The sequence below is a fragment of the Mus pahari genome, chromosome 4, assembly GCF_900095145.1.
Source record: "Mus pahari chromosome 4, PAHARI_EIJ_v1.1, whole genome shotgun sequence".
Lineage (NCBI taxonomy): Eukaryota > Metazoa > Chordata > Mammalia > Rodentia > Muridae > Mus > Mus pahari.
Genome location: NC_034593.1, coordinates 48,284,765 through 48,307,242, shown reverse-complemented (window position 1 = coordinate 48,307,242; position 22,478 = coordinate 48,284,765). Strand labels below are relative to the sequence as shown.

The window sequence follows — 22,478 nt, the reverse complement described above, 5'->3', positions numbered from 1 at the left end:
CACACCCTATTCTGAACACTTTAATTCTCTAAGTAAAATGTCATAATTATTTTTAATCTCCCTTTTCATTGAAATCGGCTCAAATATTCGGCTCATCAACTCCCAGATCCGGTGAGTTAGGAGGGTAGTTGAACATGCGCTCCAAGCTTTTGTTGAAAATTAAAATCTGGCATTTAAAATGGAGGCTGGGAACTAAATTAACAGTAAAACTATTTTTTTTTATACTAATTGCAAACAAAGCTAGAAAAGGACTAAGTTCATTTTCCCAATATAGCTAATAAATCATAATAGCAAAAATTACATAGATCAGAATGAAGAGTTTAAACATGCAATGGGAATAAGAGCTATCACAGAAAAGCTTTATTTTCTTTAAAAAAGAGAGAAAGGCAGTATTATCAACAGATATGGGAGCTCTCCTCTTCAGGGCCAATGAATTTCTATTTCTTACTTTTTATATAGAAACTTCTGTTTTTCACATTTTTTAATGCTTACTGACTATTATAACCAAGGTTAGCTATTTAGTGACATTTATCTCTTTTTACACTAATAAGAGGAAGGTGTAGCTTATTCTATAAATACAGTTATTTTTAAAGATCCTTTGTGTTTTATTTATTCATGTTTATATTACATGTAAGAGTGTTTGACTGCATGTGTATATGTGCACCTCATGTGTGCAGAGCCCACAGAGCCAGAAGAGAACACTGGATCCCCTGGAATGGGATGTACAGATGTATGTGAACCACCAAGTGGGTGTTGGGAGCCAAACATGGGTCTGCTACAAGAGCAGCTTGTGCTCTTATCCCCCGAGCCATCTATCTCTCCAGCTCCTAAACTCAGATTAAAATTAGATATCTAAAACCAAGAGAAAAAAAATACCATCTTGTGATATGTGCTTCACTAATTCTTTAGGCAACCAAACAGTAAAATGGAACAATTACAACATTCTGAAATTGAGTTGCAAGCATTGGCGCCTCTCTCCCTCCCTGCGTAATGGTAGAATTTTCCCACTTGACATTTTCCAGCCATGACTGACCTCTTGGGTCATGGAAAGAGGAAAAGTGAAATGACTGGTAATGAGGGAATACTGTGCATTAGCCAAACGACTCTCAAGAATTTTCACATAGGATAAACAATTCATTGTTTACTCGTGCCCACACACTAGTGCTGGGGGGTTTTACAATGTGTGCTGCTTATATGAAATGTCTATCAGATAACAATGTAGCATCCCTGATCCCCCCCCCCCGTGTTCTCTGAGTGTGCTGCAACACCATGCACGCTATGTCTTCAATATTTAAGAATAGGCAAGATGCAGATGTGCAGATGTTTTCCCCTTAAAGACTATCTGGTTGACCACTGCTGTGTTTCCGAGAGGGTGGGGGTCACATGGAAATGCCTTGCCTGTGATCTTTGCTGTACAAATGACCTTGGGCACTTTCTGTTCTTTATATTTCTAAGGAAGTGTCAATAATCACGAATTTAGGAGATTTACCAGCTTCAGAGAGCCAGACTGACATTTCCATGAAAGGATTCAAGAGAGATGCTATGCTTATATCAAATCTTGTATCTCTGTAGCTTAATCATGTTAACACAGTGACCTCCAGGAGTGACAGCTTGGCAGGGTAAGAGAATAGCCAACACTGAGACATGCCAGAGGAAGTGACTCTCAGGCTCTCAGATTCTGAGAACTTCCGTGAGATATGCAGAGATGGGGCGTTGCCTCGATTTGCACATGTCCCCTTTGCTTTCCAAGAGGCCCTCAATCAAGAGCAAGGAAAATGAAGCATCACAGAAAACAGGGCTTGGCAAATACTCCTGTGAATTCAGATTTGGCAGCCATGGCAGCTGATAGCTTGGTGCCATGACGGGCAGTGGCATCCTGAAAGCTGGTGGGGCACAGGGGGTAGGGGGCACAGAAGTGTTTTAGCCATGCAATTCTGGACTCCTGTGTTCAAGAGCCGCTGTGGTCATCTTAACCAGCCGCAGCTTCCCGTGGACACTTTACACAGTGAAACATTTCCAGTATGTTCGTTTTCTTAGTGCAGTCTAAAAATATCTCAGAAACAAGTGCCAGAGGATGAATGAACTCTGAGGCTATGGCTTTAATGCAACCCTAGGAGGCAGCAATTTAGGAGGCCACGTGGTGGCAAGAACTAGTGAGAACAGTGTGGGCACCATGCCCTCCAGTGCCCAGTTCCTCTGGGTAGCAGTAAACAGTGGGCACCACTTTTACTGTTACCGCTAAAACCACAGCATCAGCTGTTTCCATCCATAACACATCTGTGTGCTGCTGCCTGAAGGTGATGGTGAAGCCATTTCAGTTTGTACATCACCCTCATTCCTCACTACACAGCTACCAGAAGCACTCAAGCATTCATTTTGTAAGCAGCTCTATCTCTTCAATTCAAAAATATTATCTTTTAGTATTTGTTGCAAATTGGATTTTTTTCCATCCTGTTTATGGATTTGATGCAGGCAAATAAAAATAGATAAATGAGTAGCAGAAGTCACTTAGTTAGTACAAATCATCAAAAGGTTAATTCCTGGTGGCAGCACATGGTACCCATGCCATCACATACTGAGTGTGCTGGCTAACTTTATGTCAACTTGATACAATCTAGAGTCATTTTGAGGGAAACTCCATTGAGAATATTCTTCCACCAGACTGTCCTGTGAGCAAGTCTCCAGTGCATTTTCGTGATTAATAATGGATGTGAGAGGTTCCAACCCACAGTGTATGGTGGCACCCCTGGGTGGGTGGTCCTGGAACAGCAGATTTAGAAAGCAAGATGATGGAGCCATGAGGACCAAGCCAGGAAGCAGCATTCCTCCATGGCTTCTGCTTCAATCCCTTTCTCCAGCTTCCATCTTTGAGTTTCTGCCCTGACTTCCCTCGGCAGTGGAGTGTGACAATTGAGTCATATGCAAAATAAATCCTTTCCTCCCATGTTGCTTTTGGTCACGGTCATCACAGCAATAAAAACCTAACTGAGACACAGCATTAAGATGCCATTCCCGTACACTGAGTGCCACTACATAGGAAGGCTTGAGAGAAACAGGCTGCTTCTCAGAGGCTTACCCAACATCAGTCTCTGCCAGAACTGTCCATTCTACTTGAACAAACTATTTACTGGGCAGATTTCCCTTTAGAAAGAAAATGATTCAAGAACTCCTGGGATCCATGAAGGACTTTTTTTTTCCTACTTGGAATTCAAGCAAACATCCTTCATGCTCTTTGACTCTGTCATCTAATTCTTCACAGAAAACTGTGCTTCACAAAAATACAGTCAACTTCAGTAGTCAGTTAGAATAGCTACAGTGGGAATGATTTACCATCATCTATCTTGATTAAATCTCTACCTATCTGTCTGTCCTCCATCCATCCATCCATCCATCCATCCATCCATCTCTATCCTGTAAAAGTTCAAATGAGATTCCTTGGGGAAAATGCTTCCATTACAGTTTAGATTTTGAACATCCCCCACAGGCCTGTTTCTTAATGGCTTGTGTCCCGCCCAGGCTGGTCCCATGAGCAGTTGGTTGAACCATTAAGAAGTAGACCTTCATTGGAAATCTTTAGGTTATTGGAGACAGACTCTGGAAGAGGGTTTCAGGCCTTTCATGAGCCCTGTTCTCATCACTTCCTGGATTTGAGATGAATGTTTTTACTCACCCGCCGAGTTCCTACCATAGAGTCCTGCCGTGCTACTGGCCCGGAAGAAATAGACAACCTGGTCATTAACACCTGCGAACCTGTGGGTCAAAATACTTTTCTCTTCCTATGTTAATGATATCACAGTTCTCCCTGGAATGAGGGAAAGCTGTCAGCCACCGTTCCGTTTAAACACTTTCTCAATAGTCTCGCAGGTGTTCCACGCTTTAACCTGATCTGCCCTGATACAATGATTACCAGCACAAGTCCCCAAGTATCACCGGCTCAAATCCGACTCCACTGTGGTTGTCTTTAAGTTTGTTTTTAACGTATTTAACAAATACGTCTTTGTACACTTTTCTATTTAGTAAGAACAAGAATACAACTTCTGCAGGGATTAAGCATGCTCATACATGCCATATGCTTAGAACAACGCGCAATAAACCTGTTATGATTGTATTCAGCAGTTCTATCACATATACTGTCAGGGGCTGAAGCCGTAAGTGCTGTACAACACAAGAGTAATAATAGCCGCATCTTATTGGTGGAAATAGTGAAGCTCAGTCACGTGTTTTCAGAATCATCTGGTTCAAAACCAAGATTTGAGTCCCAGTCTTTGAGTATTAAACATTGGATTACTTCCATTTGCACTGAATTATTCACATTGATTGTTTATGTTAGCCCATAGGAAACCCAGCCGCTGCGTTGACATTGGGGGAATTCAGGAAAGAAGAAACAGTTGAGAGCAAATGACTAGGTGCTGCAAGGATCACCTGAAGCACTGGCACCTGACTTGGTAACTTAGCATATAGTGATTTTTGAATACCCCAAATTCTAAATGAGAAAGAGCAGGAGAGGGGGATGGAGGGAAGGGGGAGGGGGAGACACACTCATAAATAATTGGAAATTCTTTTGAATTAATTAACATACAATATAAGAGGCATCGTTACAGCTTTCTTAGCTAGCCTCATTCCTCACTTTGTTCTCTCTCACGCCTGTCCCCTCTGCCCACCCGTGTCCCCCTGTGCCTAGCATTGCTGGTCCCCTCCCTCTACCCACATAGCCCCCCCCCCCATTCCACTTCACATACATGTATCTTTTTGTCTTGGGATTTTACTTTTTCTCTGAAAACAGGTAAATGCTTATCTTGAAAAAAATAAAATCATCCCAGAAAAATGCAGAACTATGGAGTGTTTGTACAACTTGGGGTGGGCTGAAATGTCTAAGTGTGTCCTTCATCTCTTTGCTGCCCTCTGGATAACTCACAATCCCATGGTGGCCTTGCTGGCTACTGATGCACGGATGACAATCAGGTCTCTAGGATCTATGTGATGGAGAATATTACCCCATACATCCTTATCTACATGCAAGTTTTATGAGACAAGCAGAAGACAGTCAATACTCACAGACGATTGGCACATTCCTTTGTTCCTAATGTATTTTAATAAGTTAGGACATTTAAATGGATCCCTGGGGGAGCGATTCTTCGTGACTGATGCATTGCATAGTATTAGCATCTATTCTCATTCATAAAGTTTGGTTATGTTAGCCTTCAGGAACTTTCAAGAGAGTTCTACTTAATACAACGGGCCTCTTCGTGATGACTCTAGCTTAGATTTTAAGATGAGCTAAATCATGCAAATCCTTCAAATTGCCTTCAAATTATAAAAGGCTGTCCATAAGAACCAGATTAAAAAGTACATTTCAGGGATGGTTTCTGGGGAAGTGAGATGGTTTATAGGCAAGTCGAGTGTGCTACAGCAGGTGATCCCACACCCTTAAATATATAAGCAGCACAAACTGGATCCAGTGGGTTATTAAAAAAATAAATAAGGCACATGAAATTGGAAGGGTGTGAGGAGGTAGGGTGGGTCTGGTAGACGTTAAGGGAAGCAGTAGAGGATATATATGATGAAAATATACTGCATGAAATTCTTAAATGCTGATAAAATATATTGCAGAAACATATATTTCAAGCAAAGGTAATAATGCTGAAAATGATCACAATAAACAAACGGGCACCATTAAATTCCAAATGAGCAGCAAACATGCCGTGCATATGAGCAGTGTGGAGTGTTCCTGCAGTTCCCCATCTGTGTCCTGACAAACCATAAAGTAACCCAGGTGGAATCATGCCATTCCTTATCTAGATTTTTTTTTTTAAAAAAAATATCTCTACAATTCCATTGAAGCTGACTAATGAGCATGTCTGAGACATAGAATCATAAATTGCGATTTAGCTCAACAAATGATATTCATTTTTCCCCCATTACCCTCTATTTCTCTCAGGATCTTAATTGGCTTTAAGGCTCTTAGAGGCCTTAAAGGACAGAGGACAAATTTGAAAACAGAAGACAGAACAGGACTATTATGCTAAGCAAATAACTACTGAAATAATAAAAAATAATGATTAATCTTCAGAGACAGTTCCCTCTCTGCTTTTTTTCTTTATTATGATTAATTCTGTCTGGTACCAATAGTCAACTAGCCTCGGATCAACAAGGGTTTGTTGATGACTAGATGACCCAGTCCCTTCTACAACCAACAAAACACTGTGTGCCAGGTATAGCCCCGACTCCCAATTTCCTGGCTCTTACCCATAAAATCAGAGTCCTCATGCCCCATACACTCTTACCTGCTTCCCATCCAGGGTGTACAGGCGCTTCACCACACCCGAGTCCAACTTGATAGCGTCAGTAATGTCAGTGAGAACCTGCTCGAAGGAATGAGCCGTCTTCTTGTTCAGCAGGATTCTGACAGCCTTCCGTGGCTTCACCCCGCTTCTAATGATGGTGACCAGCTTGGGTCGAATGAAATCCTTATTCTCCCGAACCTCCGAAGGCCCACCCTTGGCAGTGGCCAAAGAAGACACTGCGCGGGAGGCTGAGGTGGTCTTGACGTTCACTGACCAGTTGGGGTTCACATTCTTGGTGTACTCCAGCTTCTTAAAGGGCTCGATGGAGCCGCAGACATAGCTTTCACCTGAGGAAGAGAAAGGGAATTTTAAATTTACACCCATGGGAACCCATTTCCTTCCCCCACACGCAGTCATTTATTTCTCATTTTCTATGTAGAAGCAAGAATTGCCTATGTCTTTCAAATCAATGGAAGGATGATTGAGAATGAATTAAAACAGATCCCACATTCCTCACTTCTAGTATCTTTCTTTTGATACAGCCTGGTGTCTTGTGAGGGGGAAAAAAAAAGGAAAAACAAAAATATGTCTCTCCCTTTGGCTGCTGATAGAAATACCAATAGACATGAATCAGTTTCTGAAAGAAAAAGAACTGAGATTATCTTTTGATACTAAAGGGCATTTAAAGTTTCAGCAAACTTCAAAATTAGAAGCACATTCATTTGGTGCCTGAGATAATTTGAAAACTAAAAGTGAATCAGTACACAGCTTCTTAAATAGGTAATATGTTAGTGTAATGAGAGTATACTAGAAAGATTCTGTTTGGCCAGATAAAATTATGGAAGCCAGCCAACATAATAACCCTTCTTTTCTGTTGTCTACATCATGCCGACCAAGCCATGCACATAAGAAAGCCAGTTCAAACTTGCTGATTGGCAGAAATGAAGAGAATGACCAGTCTATAATCTGTAGTGTCACAAATGCACTGTAATATTACAAAATGTTTATTAATAAATGACTCGAGAGTGTGCTAAAGAGATACTCAGTCTGAAAACATATAGATTATATGCAAAAGACCACAACACAAGTGCTGAGAGGCAGTAAATTATGAAATAACTGATTCTAAAAACATTTCTGAATCCCCTCTCTTGGATGTGTCAAGAATGACAAATAAAATAAAATAAAATAAAATAAAAAAACCTAACCAGCACAAAATGTGTGCCACATTTATTTTGCTAAGAGGTTTAAATACTTCTTTCAAACATGTACTTATGCCTCATAAGAAACAGTAAAGCTAAAAAATATTAAACCCCCTTCATTAGCAGAGTCTGGCTTATTCCAGTTATATTTTCACCAGGATCTAAGTAAATATCACATATATAAGCATATATACATACAGATGCATATACATACATGATGCTGTGACATGATATTTTTTCAAGGTTTATTGAGGATTATGAATGAACTTATCAGTGGGAATATCTATGTGGAAATTCAGGCTCAAGACTGTGTTAGGTAAGCTTGTGACCTTGGACCAGCCCCTTAGATTCCATGTAATGGTTTACTCAATGAAATGTCACTGAGTTCCTGTGGAGGTCAATTAGGAAGCCTGGAAATGCAGCCTGGTGAGAGAGCTTGTTCCTAGCATGTACTTAGCCCACAGGCCTGGATTTGTTCTCTAGTACCTCCCCAATAGACAGTGGAGATGAAAGCATCTCAAATGGGCAGTTGCTCTACAAGTGACCCGAGGCAGCTTTGCTCGCAACAATGCAGTAAGCTTGAACAGCCAGTTTAAAACAGTAAGTCAGCCATAGGGCAGACAAACCGTCTCATGCATGCTATCTCACCTGCAATCCTCACCACAACCCGTGAGTCCAATCCTCGCATGCCTCTCTCGGAAGGGCACGCTGAGGCGCAATGACCGAGGTAGCTTATTCAAGATCACATGACTAGTAAGGCGAAAACCAAGATCCAAACAGTGACTGGTCTGACTCCAGAGCATGTGCTCTTACCCATGATTCCATGGGTCTACATGTGTCTCTGAGGTAGACTACTGCTTGAGTCAGAGATCAAAAAGAAGCTCTCTTTGTTAGGTGTTTGTTTGCCACCCTAACACAAATGAGAGTTGTTTGGGAATAAAAACCTTAGTTGAGAAAATGCCTCCGAAAGAAATTAGGGAAGCAACACCCTTCACAATAGTCACAAATAATATAAAATACCTTGGTGTGATTCTAACTAAGGAAGTGAAAGATCTGTATGACAAGAACTTCAAATCCCTAAAGAAAGAAATTGAAGAAGATCTCAGAAGATGNAAAGATCTCCCATGCTCATGGATTGGCAGGACTAACATANTCAAAATGGCCATCCTNCCAANAGCAATCTNCAGATTCAATGCAATCCCCATCAAAATTCCAACCCAATTCTTTACAGAGTTAGAAAGGGCAATTTGCAAATTCATCTGGAATAATAAAAAACCTAGGATAGCAAAAACCATTCTCAACAATAAAAAGAACCTCGGTGGAATCACCATGCCTGACCTTAAGCTGTACTACAGAGCAATTGTGATTAAAAACTGCATGGTACTGGTACAGCGACAGACATGTAGATCAATGGAATAGAATTGAAGATCCAGAAATGAATCCACACACCTATGGTCACTTGGTTTTTGACAAGGGAGCTAAAGCTATCCAGTGGGGAAAAAAGACAGCATTTTCAACAAATGGTACTGGCACAACTGGCGGCTATCATGTAGAAGAATGAGAATTGATCCATTCTTATCTCCTTGTACAAAGCTCAAGTCTAAGTGGGTCAAAGACCTCCACATAAAACCAGAGACACTGAAATTGATAGAGGAGAAAGTGGGGAAACGCCTCGAAGATATGGGCACAGGGAAAAAAATTTCTCAACAGAACACCAATGGCTTGTGCTGTAAAATCAAGAATTGACAAATGGGACCTCATAAAATTGCAAAGCTTCTGTAAGGAAAAAAGACACTGTCAACAAGACAAAAAGGCCACCAACAGATTGGGAAAGGATTTTTACCAATCCTAAATCTGATAGAGGACTAATATCCAATATATACAAAGAGCTCAAGAAGCTGGACTCCAGAAATTCAAATAACCCCATTAAAAATGGGGTACAGAGCTAAACAAACAATTCTCAACTGAGGAATACCAAATGGTTGAAAAACACCTGAAAAAATGTTAAGTCATCAGGGAAATGCAAATCAAAACAACCCTGAGATTCCATCTCACACCAGTCAGAATGGCTAAGATTAAAAATTCAGGAGACAGCAGATGCTGGCGAGGTTGTGGAGAAAGAGGAACACTCCTCCATTGCTGGTGGGATTGCAAGCTTGTACAACCACTCTGGAAATCAGTCTAGCGGTTCCTCAGAAAATTGGACATAGTACTACTGGAAGACCCAGAAATACCTCTTCTGGGTATATACCCAAAAGATCTTCCAACTGGTAATAAGGACACATGCTCCACTATGTTCATAGCAGCCTTATTTATAATAGCCAGAAGCTGGAAAGAATCCAGATGTTCCTCAATAGAGGAATGGATACAGAAACTGTGGTACATTTACACAATGGAGTACTACTCAGCTATTAAAAACAATGAATTTATGAAATTCTTGGGCAAATGGACGTATCTGGAGGATATCATCCTTAGTGAGGTAACCCAATCACAGAAGAAGTCACTAGATATGCACTCACTGATAAGCGGATATTAGCCCAGAAACTTAGAATACCCAAGATACATCTTGCAAAACACAAGAAAACCAAGAAGGATGACCATCGTGTGGATACTTCATTCCTCCTTAGAATAAGGAACAAAATACCCATGAAAGGATATAGGTACAGAGACAAAATTTAGAGCTAAGATGAAAGGATGGACTATCCAGAGACTACCCCATCCGGGAATCCATCCCATCATCAGCCACCAAACCCAGATACTAAGGCACATGCCAGCAAGATTCTGCTGAAGGGACCCTGATATAGTGGCTTCTTGTGAGGCTATGCCAGTGCCTGGCAAACACAGAAGTGGATGCTCACAGTAAGCTATTGGATGGAACACAGGGCCCCCAATGGAGGAGCTAGAGAAAGTACCCAAGGAGCTGAAGGGGGCTGCAACCCTGTAGGTGCAACAACAATATGAACTAACCAGTACCCCCTGAGCTCGAGTCTATAGCTGCATATGTAGCATAAGATGGCCTAATCAGCCATCATTGGGAAGAGAGGCCCCTTGGTCTTGTAAACTTTATATGACCCAGCACAAGGGAAGGCCTGGGCCAAGTAGTGGGAGTGGGTGGGTAGGGGAGCAGGGGCGGGGGGGGTATAGGGAACTTTCGGGATAGCATTTGAAATGTAAATAAAGAAAATAATAATTAATTAATTAATTAATTTTTAAAAAGAGAAAATGCCTCAGTCAGATTGGCCTCTAAGCAAGTTTGTAGAGGGATTTTCTGATTGATATGAGAGGGCTCAACCCACTGTGGGTGACATCACCTCTGGGAAGGTGTCCCGGGGTTATATTAGAAAGCAAACTGAACAAGCTAGTAAGCAGAATTCCTCCGTGGCCTCTGCTCTCAGTTCCTGCCTCCAGGTTTCTTCCTTGAGTTCCTGCCCTGATGTCCCTCCATGGTGGACTATAAGATGTGAGCTGATATAAGTCCTTTCCTCCCCAGTTTGCTTTTTATCATGGTGTTTATACCAGAAAAGCAATCCGGGACAGAAAGAAAATAGGGATTACAGATGAGTTGTAGAAAGATGCTGTAGTTGTGCTTTTATTCCCCATTGTTCAAAATTTTCTACAGTGTTTACTATAGATGTATTACTCTTTCAGTCCTAAATAAGGGTGAAATTATTACTCCATAGTATGGGACTCTTGGAATTTTTCATGTAGGAAAAAAAAAGGAGAGAAAACATTGAAGAAATGCCCCAAACAGAACTAACAAGGTTTGGTGTTATCTTGGCTTCAAAAGATAAGAGGGGGAGAAGACATAGGCCATATTAAATTAGATGCATGTTATTCCATTCAAGCTGCTGTGTCGGAGTGCCGTGGACCAGGTGGCTTACAAACGCCAACCATTTCTTTTGGGGGGTTCTAGAAAGTGGGCAGCCCCAGAGTGAAGCTCTGCGGACTTGGGAGGCCCTTCCTTGCAGATGGCACCATCCTGCTGTGTCTTCATGGGAGAGACATTTCTCTTAGGTCTCTTTCACAGAGTCCATCCTCCTGTGCCAGTCACCAAGACCTTTCTGTCTCTTAACACCCTCCCATCAGTGGTTAAGTTTCAACATAGGACTTTTGGGAATTCATAAATATTAGTAAGCTAGCAGGTGGTGACACCACTCAGTAAAAATCTGTTAACAGGAGAAGAGAAACAAATTCTAGACAGTGACGGAGAGGATTCCCCACTTGCCCTTGTGAGTCTGAAACACTAAGTGTTCATTTCAGCTGAGTGTACCCAGGCAGTTAAGAGTGCAAAGGAGAGAACTGATTTCAAGAGACAGGTCATTATTTAATAGTGGCCTAAAATAACGGGAGCTAGTAAGATCACAGAAAATGATCCAGAGGCAGGAAAATGGAGAAGCATATCTAAAGTGTGGCAGGCAAAATAGAAATTCATAACTATGGTAACACAGCAATGATTACTATAAATCTATTGATAAATGCCCAGATATATAGCGGCAGCCAAGGAGAGGCAATATGTCTACAAGGACTCAAGATTCTTCTACAGCTCTCACTCGTTGCAAAGGAAGACAGTAACTTTGCAATAAAGAATCACCTCAAGTACCAACATCTATGGGGAAAATGAGGGGACTCAGTTGCTGTGTCGCTGTGTCCTGTTCCTCTGCACACTGTGTTAGATTTTAGACCTTCCGTTGCGGAAGCTGGTCAAGGGGAGGACAAGATACCCATCTTGTGATACTTCTGTGAGACCAAGTTAATTTCTACATGAAATATTTGTAATTTACGCAAATGATTTGATTTAAAAAGTAAAATCTAGTCCTTAATTCATGTATTGTGTCAATATTCTTTCAAATAAAATGCTTCAATGAAAATACCACAAGAAAGTAAGGAGAAATGACTTCCTGACCTCAGAGCACACAGCACATAGAACCTAGCAGGCATGGAAATAAAGCCATAAGTTGAAAAACTGTCATATTTGATTACATAATTTTTGAATACATTTGCTTGATGGAAAACACAATCCACAAGCTTACTAAGCTAAGATGAATATAGAAAAAAGCTCATTCATTAAAGCAAAGGAATGATACTTTTAAAAACTAGATCCTGTGTTGATAAAGATGATGCCAATGTGGCAGAAAAAGATATAAGGTACAAAGCAAAAAGCATAGAAAAATATATAAATGCCCCTTAAACACATGAAATGGTGGGAACTAAAACCACAATAGGCTAGAAGTGTCCTCTTGATGGGCTGGCAAACCATATGAGAGCAATAGCATTGTCTCCTTGAAGGTGGCAGGGGTATAAACTAGAACCACCATGATGACCTGGAATTCTCCAATACTCTTCTATCTTCACCCAACCACTTCCTATGCATATCCTCCTGAAAATAACCTCTACCACGAATAGACAGCAAGTCCAAGTGTGCTCACTGCAAGCCTATTTGTAACAGCAAGGAGTTGCACACATCTGAAACCTTACCAGGAGCAGGCTGGTTAAATGAATTAAGGTATATTCCTATGAGGAATGCCATGGAGTAAACAGAAAGGACATACTTGGTCTGGATTTACTCATAGGAAAGGGCCTCTAAGGTAATAATGTTATATGAAAAGCAAGGTGTGGAACCAGACACATACAGAGTTACCATTCCAGTTTGATTCCATGTAGATTGTAATATTTGGCAACACCAAGGAACAACTTGCTTCTGGGGCTTTTATGGAAAGCCTGCTTTAGAGCTTTACAGACATAAATTTTTAAACTATTGACATGTCAGAGAGAGAGAGAGAGAGAGAGAGAGAGAGAGAGAGAGAGAGAGAGAGAGAGATATGAAAGTAAATGAGCTACAGAAAGAGAAGAAGCTACACCAAGTTAGAAAGAAATCCATGCTGAGAATCAGACAAGCGGAAGTCAAGACAGAAGAGAAATCACTTAACTATGGGGTGAAATTCAGTTCATTGGACCGAGCCTTTCTACAGCTCTGGAGTTAGGCAAATTCTGTGAAGAGACTAATGAGAGGCCAAGACACAAGTGGGAAGGGAGGAACAGGCGGATTCCGTTTCTAACAGAACTGACCTGACTAGCACCCCACTTCCTGACATCCAGGGACTAGGTATGTGTGTCATTTGTACCCCAAGAAGAAAAGGCTCTGATATCTTACTCCCATCTCACAGAAACGAATGCAGGGGAGGAATCAGCCAGTCATTGCTCAGGATCCTGCTACATCTCTCCTAAGAGTTTGAAGGACCTGGGTGTGGTACTGTAATGTATCCACAACAGCTGCATCCCTAAAGTAGAATTGAAATATGGCTCAAAACTGGAGGAGGAGACCACACTCCAGGTGAGCCCCACTGCAGAGACAGTTACAGGACAGCTGTCCTTAGTGAGCGTCATGATTTGTGAAAGCCTGCCAAGACCATATTGAAAGCAAATCCTTGGGAATTTCACCTTCAATACACTCTTAATTACACATGTGTTAGCATGACCATATGTATACATGCCGATACAGACTTGTTTGCACAAATACACACTCGCTTGTTACATAATTTGAGCCCAGAACTGCTCTATCAGGGTGCCTCAAGCATGCTTATGCATAATGATCAGAGTCTAATAATAAAACAGAAAGTGCTCGTAGCATTTATAAATAAAGCCCACATTTGTCATAGTTACTTGGAATTTTTAGCCTGAGATCAAGTGAGAAAGAACAAACTTTAAAAAATAATCGCAATGACACTTGTCATTGCATTGACTAAAAAGGTTTAAATTAAAATTCCAACACTGTCGTACCGGGAGGGGAAATGGAAAACTGATATCATGAATTGATGTTAGCATAAATTAGTATGTAAAGTGAAGGATATGTGTCTAATGAGGACGAAGCAACATCTTGCATTTTAAAGGGATAAGCAAAAATGTAATAGACAAGAAAGCCAATATCAATGAATTTTCAGCTATTTAAACAGTAAGTACAGCTGCATGCTAACTGTCTGTATTATGAAATAGAAAAAAAAGTTTTAACTGGAAATTAAAAAAAAATGTAGACTCACACATGCACCAAAGATATCATTCAACTAGGAAAAAAAGTGTATTAAAAAAAAAAAGTTAAAACAATTTTAAACATGAGAATATTCCACCAGCAATCACTTGATGTTAGGAGGGTAGCAGTACTGAGAGAAAATCAAAAGATGACTTTGAGAGCTGTAAAATTAGCTCAATGGTTAAGAGCCCTTGGTGCTCTTCCAGAGGACCCAAGTTCAGTTTCCAGCACCCACATGGTGTCTCACACCATCTCTCACTCCAGTTTCGGGGTATCCAACACCCACTTCTGGCCTCCGCAGGCATTGAACACGTGGTACACACACATACATGCAAGCAAAACATTCATACCTATAAAATAAATATTTTTAAGAGATGACTGTACTTCTGAGATCACCAGTTTCCACTTTTAGAATTAAGTGAATAATAAATACAATTGTAAAAACAAAAAAAAAAGTGCTTTTTAAGAAATAGCAGAGCAAAAATATTTCATTGAGATTCTCTACCAGGTATGGAAATAGTGGTTTCTATTTAACTTTGTATTAGAATGTCTGCTTTCCCAGTAGAAAGACAACATATTGAAACAAGCCCAAAAGTGCCTTTTGTAGGAGCTAAATTCACAGCATAACACATCTTAGCCTCTGCCTTACTGGGTTCAAATGTTACCTCTACCATTTCCTGCTGTGTGATTTTTGCCCTCCCAGGGTCACTGTGAAGGGTCACACTCAAGAGGACTCTGAGAGCTGAACACACTCTCAGTAACTTCAGCCGTCATAACTGTCTTTGACCAAGCCAACAATAGCTCAGAGCAGGCATCACATTATGGTAAAATGAACAGGAGAGCAAGGATCGATCGGTGATGCTGAGCTGCCATAGCTAGGAAGGCAGTGCCAACATCAGCCTCTCACCATGGCCAATGATCAATGGGAATGGCGAGTGCAGATCAATTTTGAGTGGAAAAAGCAGAAGTCACCCTCCCTTCAAGATGCCACCCAAGTGACTCTAGGACAGAATGAGGCATCAATCTCCAGCTCTCTGAGGACATGCTGTGATCTGAGCACGTCTTTTCTACAACACCATCACCCCACACAGGATGCCTTGTTCACTGGTCAGATACCTGACTCATCTGATCTTGCTACAGAGCCCTTGGAAAACGCCACCAAACATTTTACTTTCCCTTGTATTTACCAAGGTCGTATAAAGGACACGGCACACAAAAAAATCAAAGTTGATGCAAAGAGGCTTCATGTCACTCTTTCTCTTTAATTTGTTGGAAGTACCGACCTCTGAATAGAAGGAAAAGAGCCAAGGCTACAGGCATCTTGGCAGGGCGACAGGCCACCAAAGAGATGTGAATTCCCGAAAAGCAAACACACACAGCTCAGGCTGCTCGGCACCGGCTGGAGTCCAGTCCTACTGTGTCTGGACTGGCACTCCTGCCAAGGGACCAGAGGGAACACAAGCTCCAGCCAGCTATAGAGGAAGACAGGGGGGCTCTGCCTGTGTGCAGTCCTGTGACTGCAAACCTGGATTCTGATCCAATAGGTAGCAGGATAGGATGCTCCCTGCTACCTATACAAGCCCAGGACACAGCTGAACAGTGGGGCCTGGCCAAATCCTGCAGGAAGAGAGTTGAACTCAGAGTGGCATTAGGCTGTATGCGTTCTGATGGCTGTGCCACCTACTTTGTCCTTGCCTTCAAGGCTCAACTTCAAGAAGACTTTTCCAACTGAAGCTCAGGAATGCTCAGTACCAGTTATTGCACCCAGCGTCATTAACATAGTTATGATTCCTGTGGCGGTGAAAGACTTCACGCTGTGTTCAAAGGATGACAAGCCAAGGCAAACATGAACCAGAGGCGGGCAATGTATCATTTACGAGGAACCAAGCCTTGTCCCTGGAACCAAACTATGCTGGTTTCACATTAAATGTCCACATCAGATTATCTGTTAGCATGAACTGGATTTTAAAATAATCTGAACAGACTAATTTCTTCCTGTTCTCGAATGCCCCAGGAAAACAATAACCCTCCCAAGAGCCACCCAGAGGGAAGCATTGTCGGATGACCCCACTTTTGGTTCAGTGGTCACCACTAACTTAACATATAACCATAGACACATTATTTGAGTTTTCTGGTCTCAGGTCCCCAGTGATAAAATGAATGATGTGTGTGTGTGTGTGTGTGTGTGTGTGTGTGTGTGTGCATGTGTATGTGTATGTGTATGTATATGTATATGTATATGTATATGTATATGTATATGTATATTTCCCTCTCTACTCTAAAATTTCATATGCTTGTTCAGGACCTTTTGGACATCATGGTCCAAAAGCTCAGTTGGTACCTAGAAACACCCCTGAACTTGGAGCTGTACAACTGAAGACACAAAAGGACGTGGGTTTGAGAAAGCAAACAGACCGCTCTTGGATTTGATACCTTTTCCTTCTGCCTGCTATTATTAAGGGCTACTGGGCTACCATTCACTTTCTTTTCATTTTTTACAGAACAGGGAATTTAACCATGTTAAACAGTAGAGGTTCCTAGCCATGGGCTAAAAGACAAGTGACCCTTAGTGACCCTTAGTTGCTAGCAGGGTCCCCAGAGGTTCTCTAAGGCTTACCTTCCACCAGCTGGTCCAGGCTGGAGATCTTCTTGAGACCATCGATGGTATAGATGGTTCTCACCCCCTGGGGCAAATTCACATTATCCGAGAGAGTTCGGGTCAAATCAGCCAGCAGGGCCTCGAAAGATCTGAAGCGGTCTGGGGAGATGGCATACACAATTCCTTTGAAGTAGCGGTCACCATTTCTGTAGAATCGAACCTTCTTGGCTTTCTTCTCGGAGCTGAGCGTCTGCAGGGTGCGGGTGCGGTAGAAGCTGCAGTGGGCGCTATGTGTGGGGCTGGGCAGGCCATTCACACGGGACCCCCTGCTGTACCTCTGCGCCTTGTCCCGCTCATCAAAATGTTCCAACTCCATATCTCTGCCGAACGACATGGCTGGCTTGCTTATGGAACCTGCGAGCGCCAGAAAGAGATACAGGCTGGTTACGTGAAGATCGTGGGTTGAGAGACTCCGAGAGCAGCTGAGTTTAAACACTGGTGATGTATTTGGGTTGTGGAGTGGGAGAGAAGGAGAAGGAGGAGGAGGAGAAGAAGCAAGGAATGGAAAAAACAGATCTCAGTGGTAACTCAACCACAGTTTGGTTATATGCAACAACCCCCACTATTGCCTGCCTATCATCCCTCAGGCTGTAGTCACATCCTCTCAAGGTGTCACCCTCCCTATTTATAGGTCAAGAAACTGATGCCTGGAATATTTTCTCTTAATTTTCCCAAAGTAATATAGTTGAGAAATACTTCAACCAAAAACACTTTCTCCCACCCCCATACTCTAGCTTTGCCTGCCTATCATGCTCACTGCGAACTGTGCCCAGGTAGTGTGCCAATCCCAGAAGCAGGTTTAAAAAAAAAAAAAAAAAAAAATACTAAGCAGAGAGTAAGAAGGAAGTAGGGGATCAGACTGTAGAAGCTGTAATACGTGTGCATTTCTAAGACCAGGTGGAAAGGAAATTAAATCAATCTTATGCACTTTTAAGAAAGACTTTGAACATAAACATGCACCCCATATGCTAAAATGTGATTTCATCTCAACACTTTGCTTGTGCTTAGTAATAAAAAGAGAAGATGAAAAGAAAGATGGTCAGGGGAGAGAGGGGAAGGGTAAGATGTAGAAAGGAAGAGAAAGGAGATAGGAGAGGGGGAAATGTGGTTAAGGGTGGGAAGACATCATTCAGGCTAGTGAACACACTTGGCCTCACACCAACTGTATAACCTGAGAAGTCTACCTGGTTGGCACCTATAAGACTCAGGTGCAAACAGGAGTAGGAATAGCATCTACCTTGTCATTCATATTCACTGTTAACACCTATAAATCTTACATATGACCAGTAGTGATTTATTTACGGAAAACACCCCTTCTATTCCTGACCTTTGCCCAGAGACTACCAGTGGGAAACAAAACCATCTACTACCTCTGTTTGCAAGGCAGGCATCTGCTTATTGGATAAATCCACTCTTGCTAGAAGCGAACTGATAAAGAATTGTCACCCTTGGAGGAATATCAGGGTTTTTCAACACAACAATCTAGAAAGTCGGAAAGCCTACATCATAAGAATACATGTTTTCATGATAAGATTTCAGGCACACTGAAATAGGCTATTAAGTGAGGTAGAACTCCAAAGGAAGAACACAAGCTTCCTGCTACTTCCCATGTCACTGATGTAAAGCTCAGCCCAAACTCAACAAAACTTCTGCTTCTTCTTGTGACTTTTCCTTCACCTTCAGCAAACTGGCCCCTGAGCCGCTCAGAGAGAGTAAAGTTTACTTCTCAGCTGAACCATCTACTTAATTTAAAAATGTGTCCAAACTGAGCATGATGGGCCATCCTCAGCCACAAATAGTAAGTTCAAGGCCAACCTGGGCTACATGAGACCCTGTCTCAAAAAGCTCCAATTTAATACTTAATCGTCAATTATCTAAAACTTGTAATAAGAAAATTCACACATGAAATCGTAGTGAGAGAATTTGTAGAAACCATTCCAGAAATGAATCAAGTAAAAGAAAGCAATATTGATGACTTGACAATTGATTCAACGCCCAGTTCTATGACACAAGAGACACAGACAGAACCCTCTTCTAAAACTCACACAGCTCCAGCAAGGCAGGTAGTCTCATCAAAGCTGGGTATGGGAAACAGGGCTGACCCAGGGTCTCCAAGTTACAACTGAGGGGTTGGGTTTTTCACGGTCTTTTAATTGGGTTTCCGAAGTTGGTGTTCTTGGTCTCCAGCCCCGTGACACTAGGTTCTGTTCCCATGAGAAACATGGGTTTTGAAGCCACCACACCTGTCTGGGCTTTGTCCTGGACATCTCTCTTCTGTTGTTAAGTCCACCGAGAGGAATTAAAACCCTTAGTGTGAGTTCAGAGTATCTTCACTTCAAGCAGAAAAACTGTCTCTCGTGCCTCATAAATAAGCAATTGTAACCTAGTTCTGCATCTTTATAAAAGCTATACCGGCTGGGAAGTGGTTTTGTTGGGTTTGTAAGCAAATAACTTCAAAATAGTCACCACTGGGACCAGTCCCGTGGGTATTAGCTGCATAACAGAACCAAAATTCTGCTTTAATATTGGTATCTGCTCCTAATTTGTTCATATATTTGTTAAGTAGTCGGTCTTCAAAAAGGTGTGTGGATTGAGCGAGGAAGGGGATGGAGGAGATTTCGAAGCTATGCCCACACACTAAGTTCTCCAGAACTTTAATGGTAAACGCCAAGGTGACTTTTGATTGCATTTGTTCTCTTTTTAAAGGCACTGGCCATTCTTCCTCCCAAGTTTGACTTATGTAAAAAGGAAATAAAGAGGAACCTAGCAAAAGAGTGACACTGTTATATGACCAGAGATGTAGGACATTAAGTTCTAAAGGTCTTCGGTGGTTCACAATTGGCAAAATTAAAAAAAAAAAAAAGTTTTGGCAATAGTTCCAACTGGGAATGCTTTTAGGATCAAGAATCCACACTAAATGATAGAAAATCTATTTAAACCAGAAGGGTTTGTTCTTTTTAGTAACAGGTCCACCCAGGGCAGGCATGATATCCCCTGCTCCCCACCCGTGAGCAGGCAGTGATGGGGCCAGCATGGCGGAACTATGCTCGAAGTGAAATAGTTGCCAAGCCAGAGCTTCCACTAACTGAAAGCCAAGGCCCACCGTGCACACTTCAGTCTTCTGGGAATCATGTGTGGAATGAAAACAGGTGCCCTTCCCTCGCCTCCGCTGGCTCGGCTTTCAGAGTCTTAGTCACACATGTGAGCTAAGAACTCTAGAAGAAAATTCTCCAGGCTTCCACAGGTTCACACTTCCTATACAGGGACATTAGCTAAAACACACTTGGCCAGCATTTGCAGAGCAGGGGAGGCTAGAAGTCCCTGGATACAAGTGTGGGCACCAAGAAGGTACCCAGAGCCCTCTGCCACAGAGACTACAAATCGTGGGTGGGGAAGAGTATGGACTCTTATCATACTCTACAAATATTACAAAGCCAGAGAAGCAGTGTTGCTCGTTGTGGGGTTTTTCACCATTCTAAGGAATATCTATATCACCTTTCTGTGAATGAGCTCCCATTTCAGCAATTTAGACACACACACACACACACACACACACACACATCTAGCATAAATCCACGCCATCACACATGGAAATCCCAAGGCATATTTTAGCAGATGGATTAGGATTCAGGTGGATAGAGAAGAGAGGCATGGAATAAAAGGCATGCATGTGTATCTCCTGAGTGCGTGCACCACCCAAGCCAGCACATCACAGGATGTGTGAGCATCTTTTAAATTTTCTTACATATAACCTCTCTTGAAATCCCTCCTAACTTGCATTCATGAAACATTCCATACCTAAAATGCTGTCCTACTTTCCTTTCCCATTGAAAGGCGATATATTTAGGAACAGTCATGACACGGTCCCCCACCCCCACCCGCCCCCTTCGGAACACCCTGCAGTGTGGCAGCTGAGCGCGCGCGTGCACAGTAACCTGGGCACACATTCACAGGTGCAGTCAGAGAGGGAGCCCTGTTTGAATGAAATCTTCTTGTTACTTCTCTCACCCACAAGGATTTCCTTGCCAAATCCAGTGGCGATGCCTCAGAAACCTGATTTTCAAAAGCAGCCTCTTTTGTGGGGCAATGCGGCGCTGTGTGTGCGCTCCCCCTAGGAGGAAAATGTCTTTTCCTCTTTGCATGCTTTTAGCACTGCAGGTACTAATTCATACACAAGGCTGCCTGGCTGTCCCCAGAGGAACTTGAGACCATGCAAAAAGGTACTTGCAACGCCTACACTGCAGCCCCCATCACCGGGCACATGCCACCCTCCTGGGCACTCGGGAAAGCATACACACAATAAGAGGCCAGGCCCAGCCACTCCTTCCTTGCCCACTTGGTCCTAGCTCCACAGTCAGTCCTGACAATGACAAGCGCCTCTCCCAGCTCCTCCGCGGCTCTCTATCTCCAACAACAAGGCAATGGAAAGCCTTGGAGGGCCCAACCCGCCAGACATTTAAAGCCGGTGGCACCAGACAAAAGAGGCAGGAGCCAGCAACCCTGGGGCCGCGGGCACACAACGCTTCCTGGCCAGACCAAACTAGCCAGCCCAGGGCAGCCTTCTTTCGAGGAACGGCGGGCGGGCGGGGCGGCTGCCGCCCACTGGGGTCCATCCTGGCCAGGGCTCCCAGGGCTGCGGTCAGACGGCACCACGGGGCCTGCCCGCACCTTCCCCAGCCCAGGCAAAGCACGCACCGGTCGCGGGTGGAGGCTGGGTTGTCTGTGGCCGGCTGCTGGAGCTGTCCTCGCCGGGCTGGGCGCGGCTGGGGCTGCGGAGTACGAGCGTCTGGAAGCTGCGGCCGCTAGTGCACTGATGCGCTGGAGCTGGTCCTCATTGAAATGCGGCTCTCCGCTCAGGCTCACTCCAGCCTCTCTCCCGAGGAGGGCGGTGGCGCGCAAGCTTTTCTTGTGTCTCACTCGCTCACATGCCCTCCCTTCTCCCTCCTTCTCCTGCTCCGCCCTCCGCCCTCCTTGGCAGGGCGCGCCCACCGTGGCTGAGTCCAGGGTCCTCCCTCCTCTAGCCAGGCTTCTGGTTGCAATGGTCTTGGTAATCTGGATTGCCTGGACACCCCTCCGCTCCCAAGCCTCCCCAGTCCCTAGAAGGACTTGCCAGAGGATGGGGACAGATTGGTTGGTGGCTCAGGGAACTGAGAAAGAATATCGATAGAGATGGAGCTGAAGCAGGTCATGTGCTGGGCAGAGAGGTGGCCCAGTATTGAGGTCGCCTTCATCAAAGGAGACCAGAGGAACTCACCCACCTACCCAAACACGCCTACATCTTTTGATTTGGCATTGTGGTTTGACACGCCCTT

At 43.1% G+C, this 22,478-nt stretch overlaps 1 protein-coding gene across 6 annotated transcripts in view; it reads right to left on the bottom strand.

Annotated features, from left to right (window-relative positions):
• Dclk1 (doublecortin like kinase 1) overlaps positions 1-22,249 on the bottom strand; it is a 293,977-nt gene extending 271,728 nt beyond the window's left edge. For 3 of the 6 annotated variants that reach the window (XM_021195918.2, XM_029537365.1, XM_029537366.1), the window contains exons 1-3: positions 21,862-22,082; positions 17,125-17,520; positions 6,285-6,631 (exon numbers count right to left, since the gene is read on the bottom strand). In XM_021195918.2, coding sequence (XP_021051577.1) covers positions 6,285-6,631; positions 17,125-17,500 — 723 coding nt within the window. In that variant the 5' untranslated portion in view covers positions 17,501-17,520; positions 21,862-22,082. Of the gene's footprint in view, positions 1-6,284; positions 6,632-17,124; positions 17,521-21,861 lie in introns of all 6 variants that reach the window. The other 3 variants (XM_021195921.2, XM_021195919.2, XM_021195925.2) reach the window with 2 other exon arrangements.
• Between the last annotated feature and the right edge of the window lie 229 nt (positions 22,250-22,478).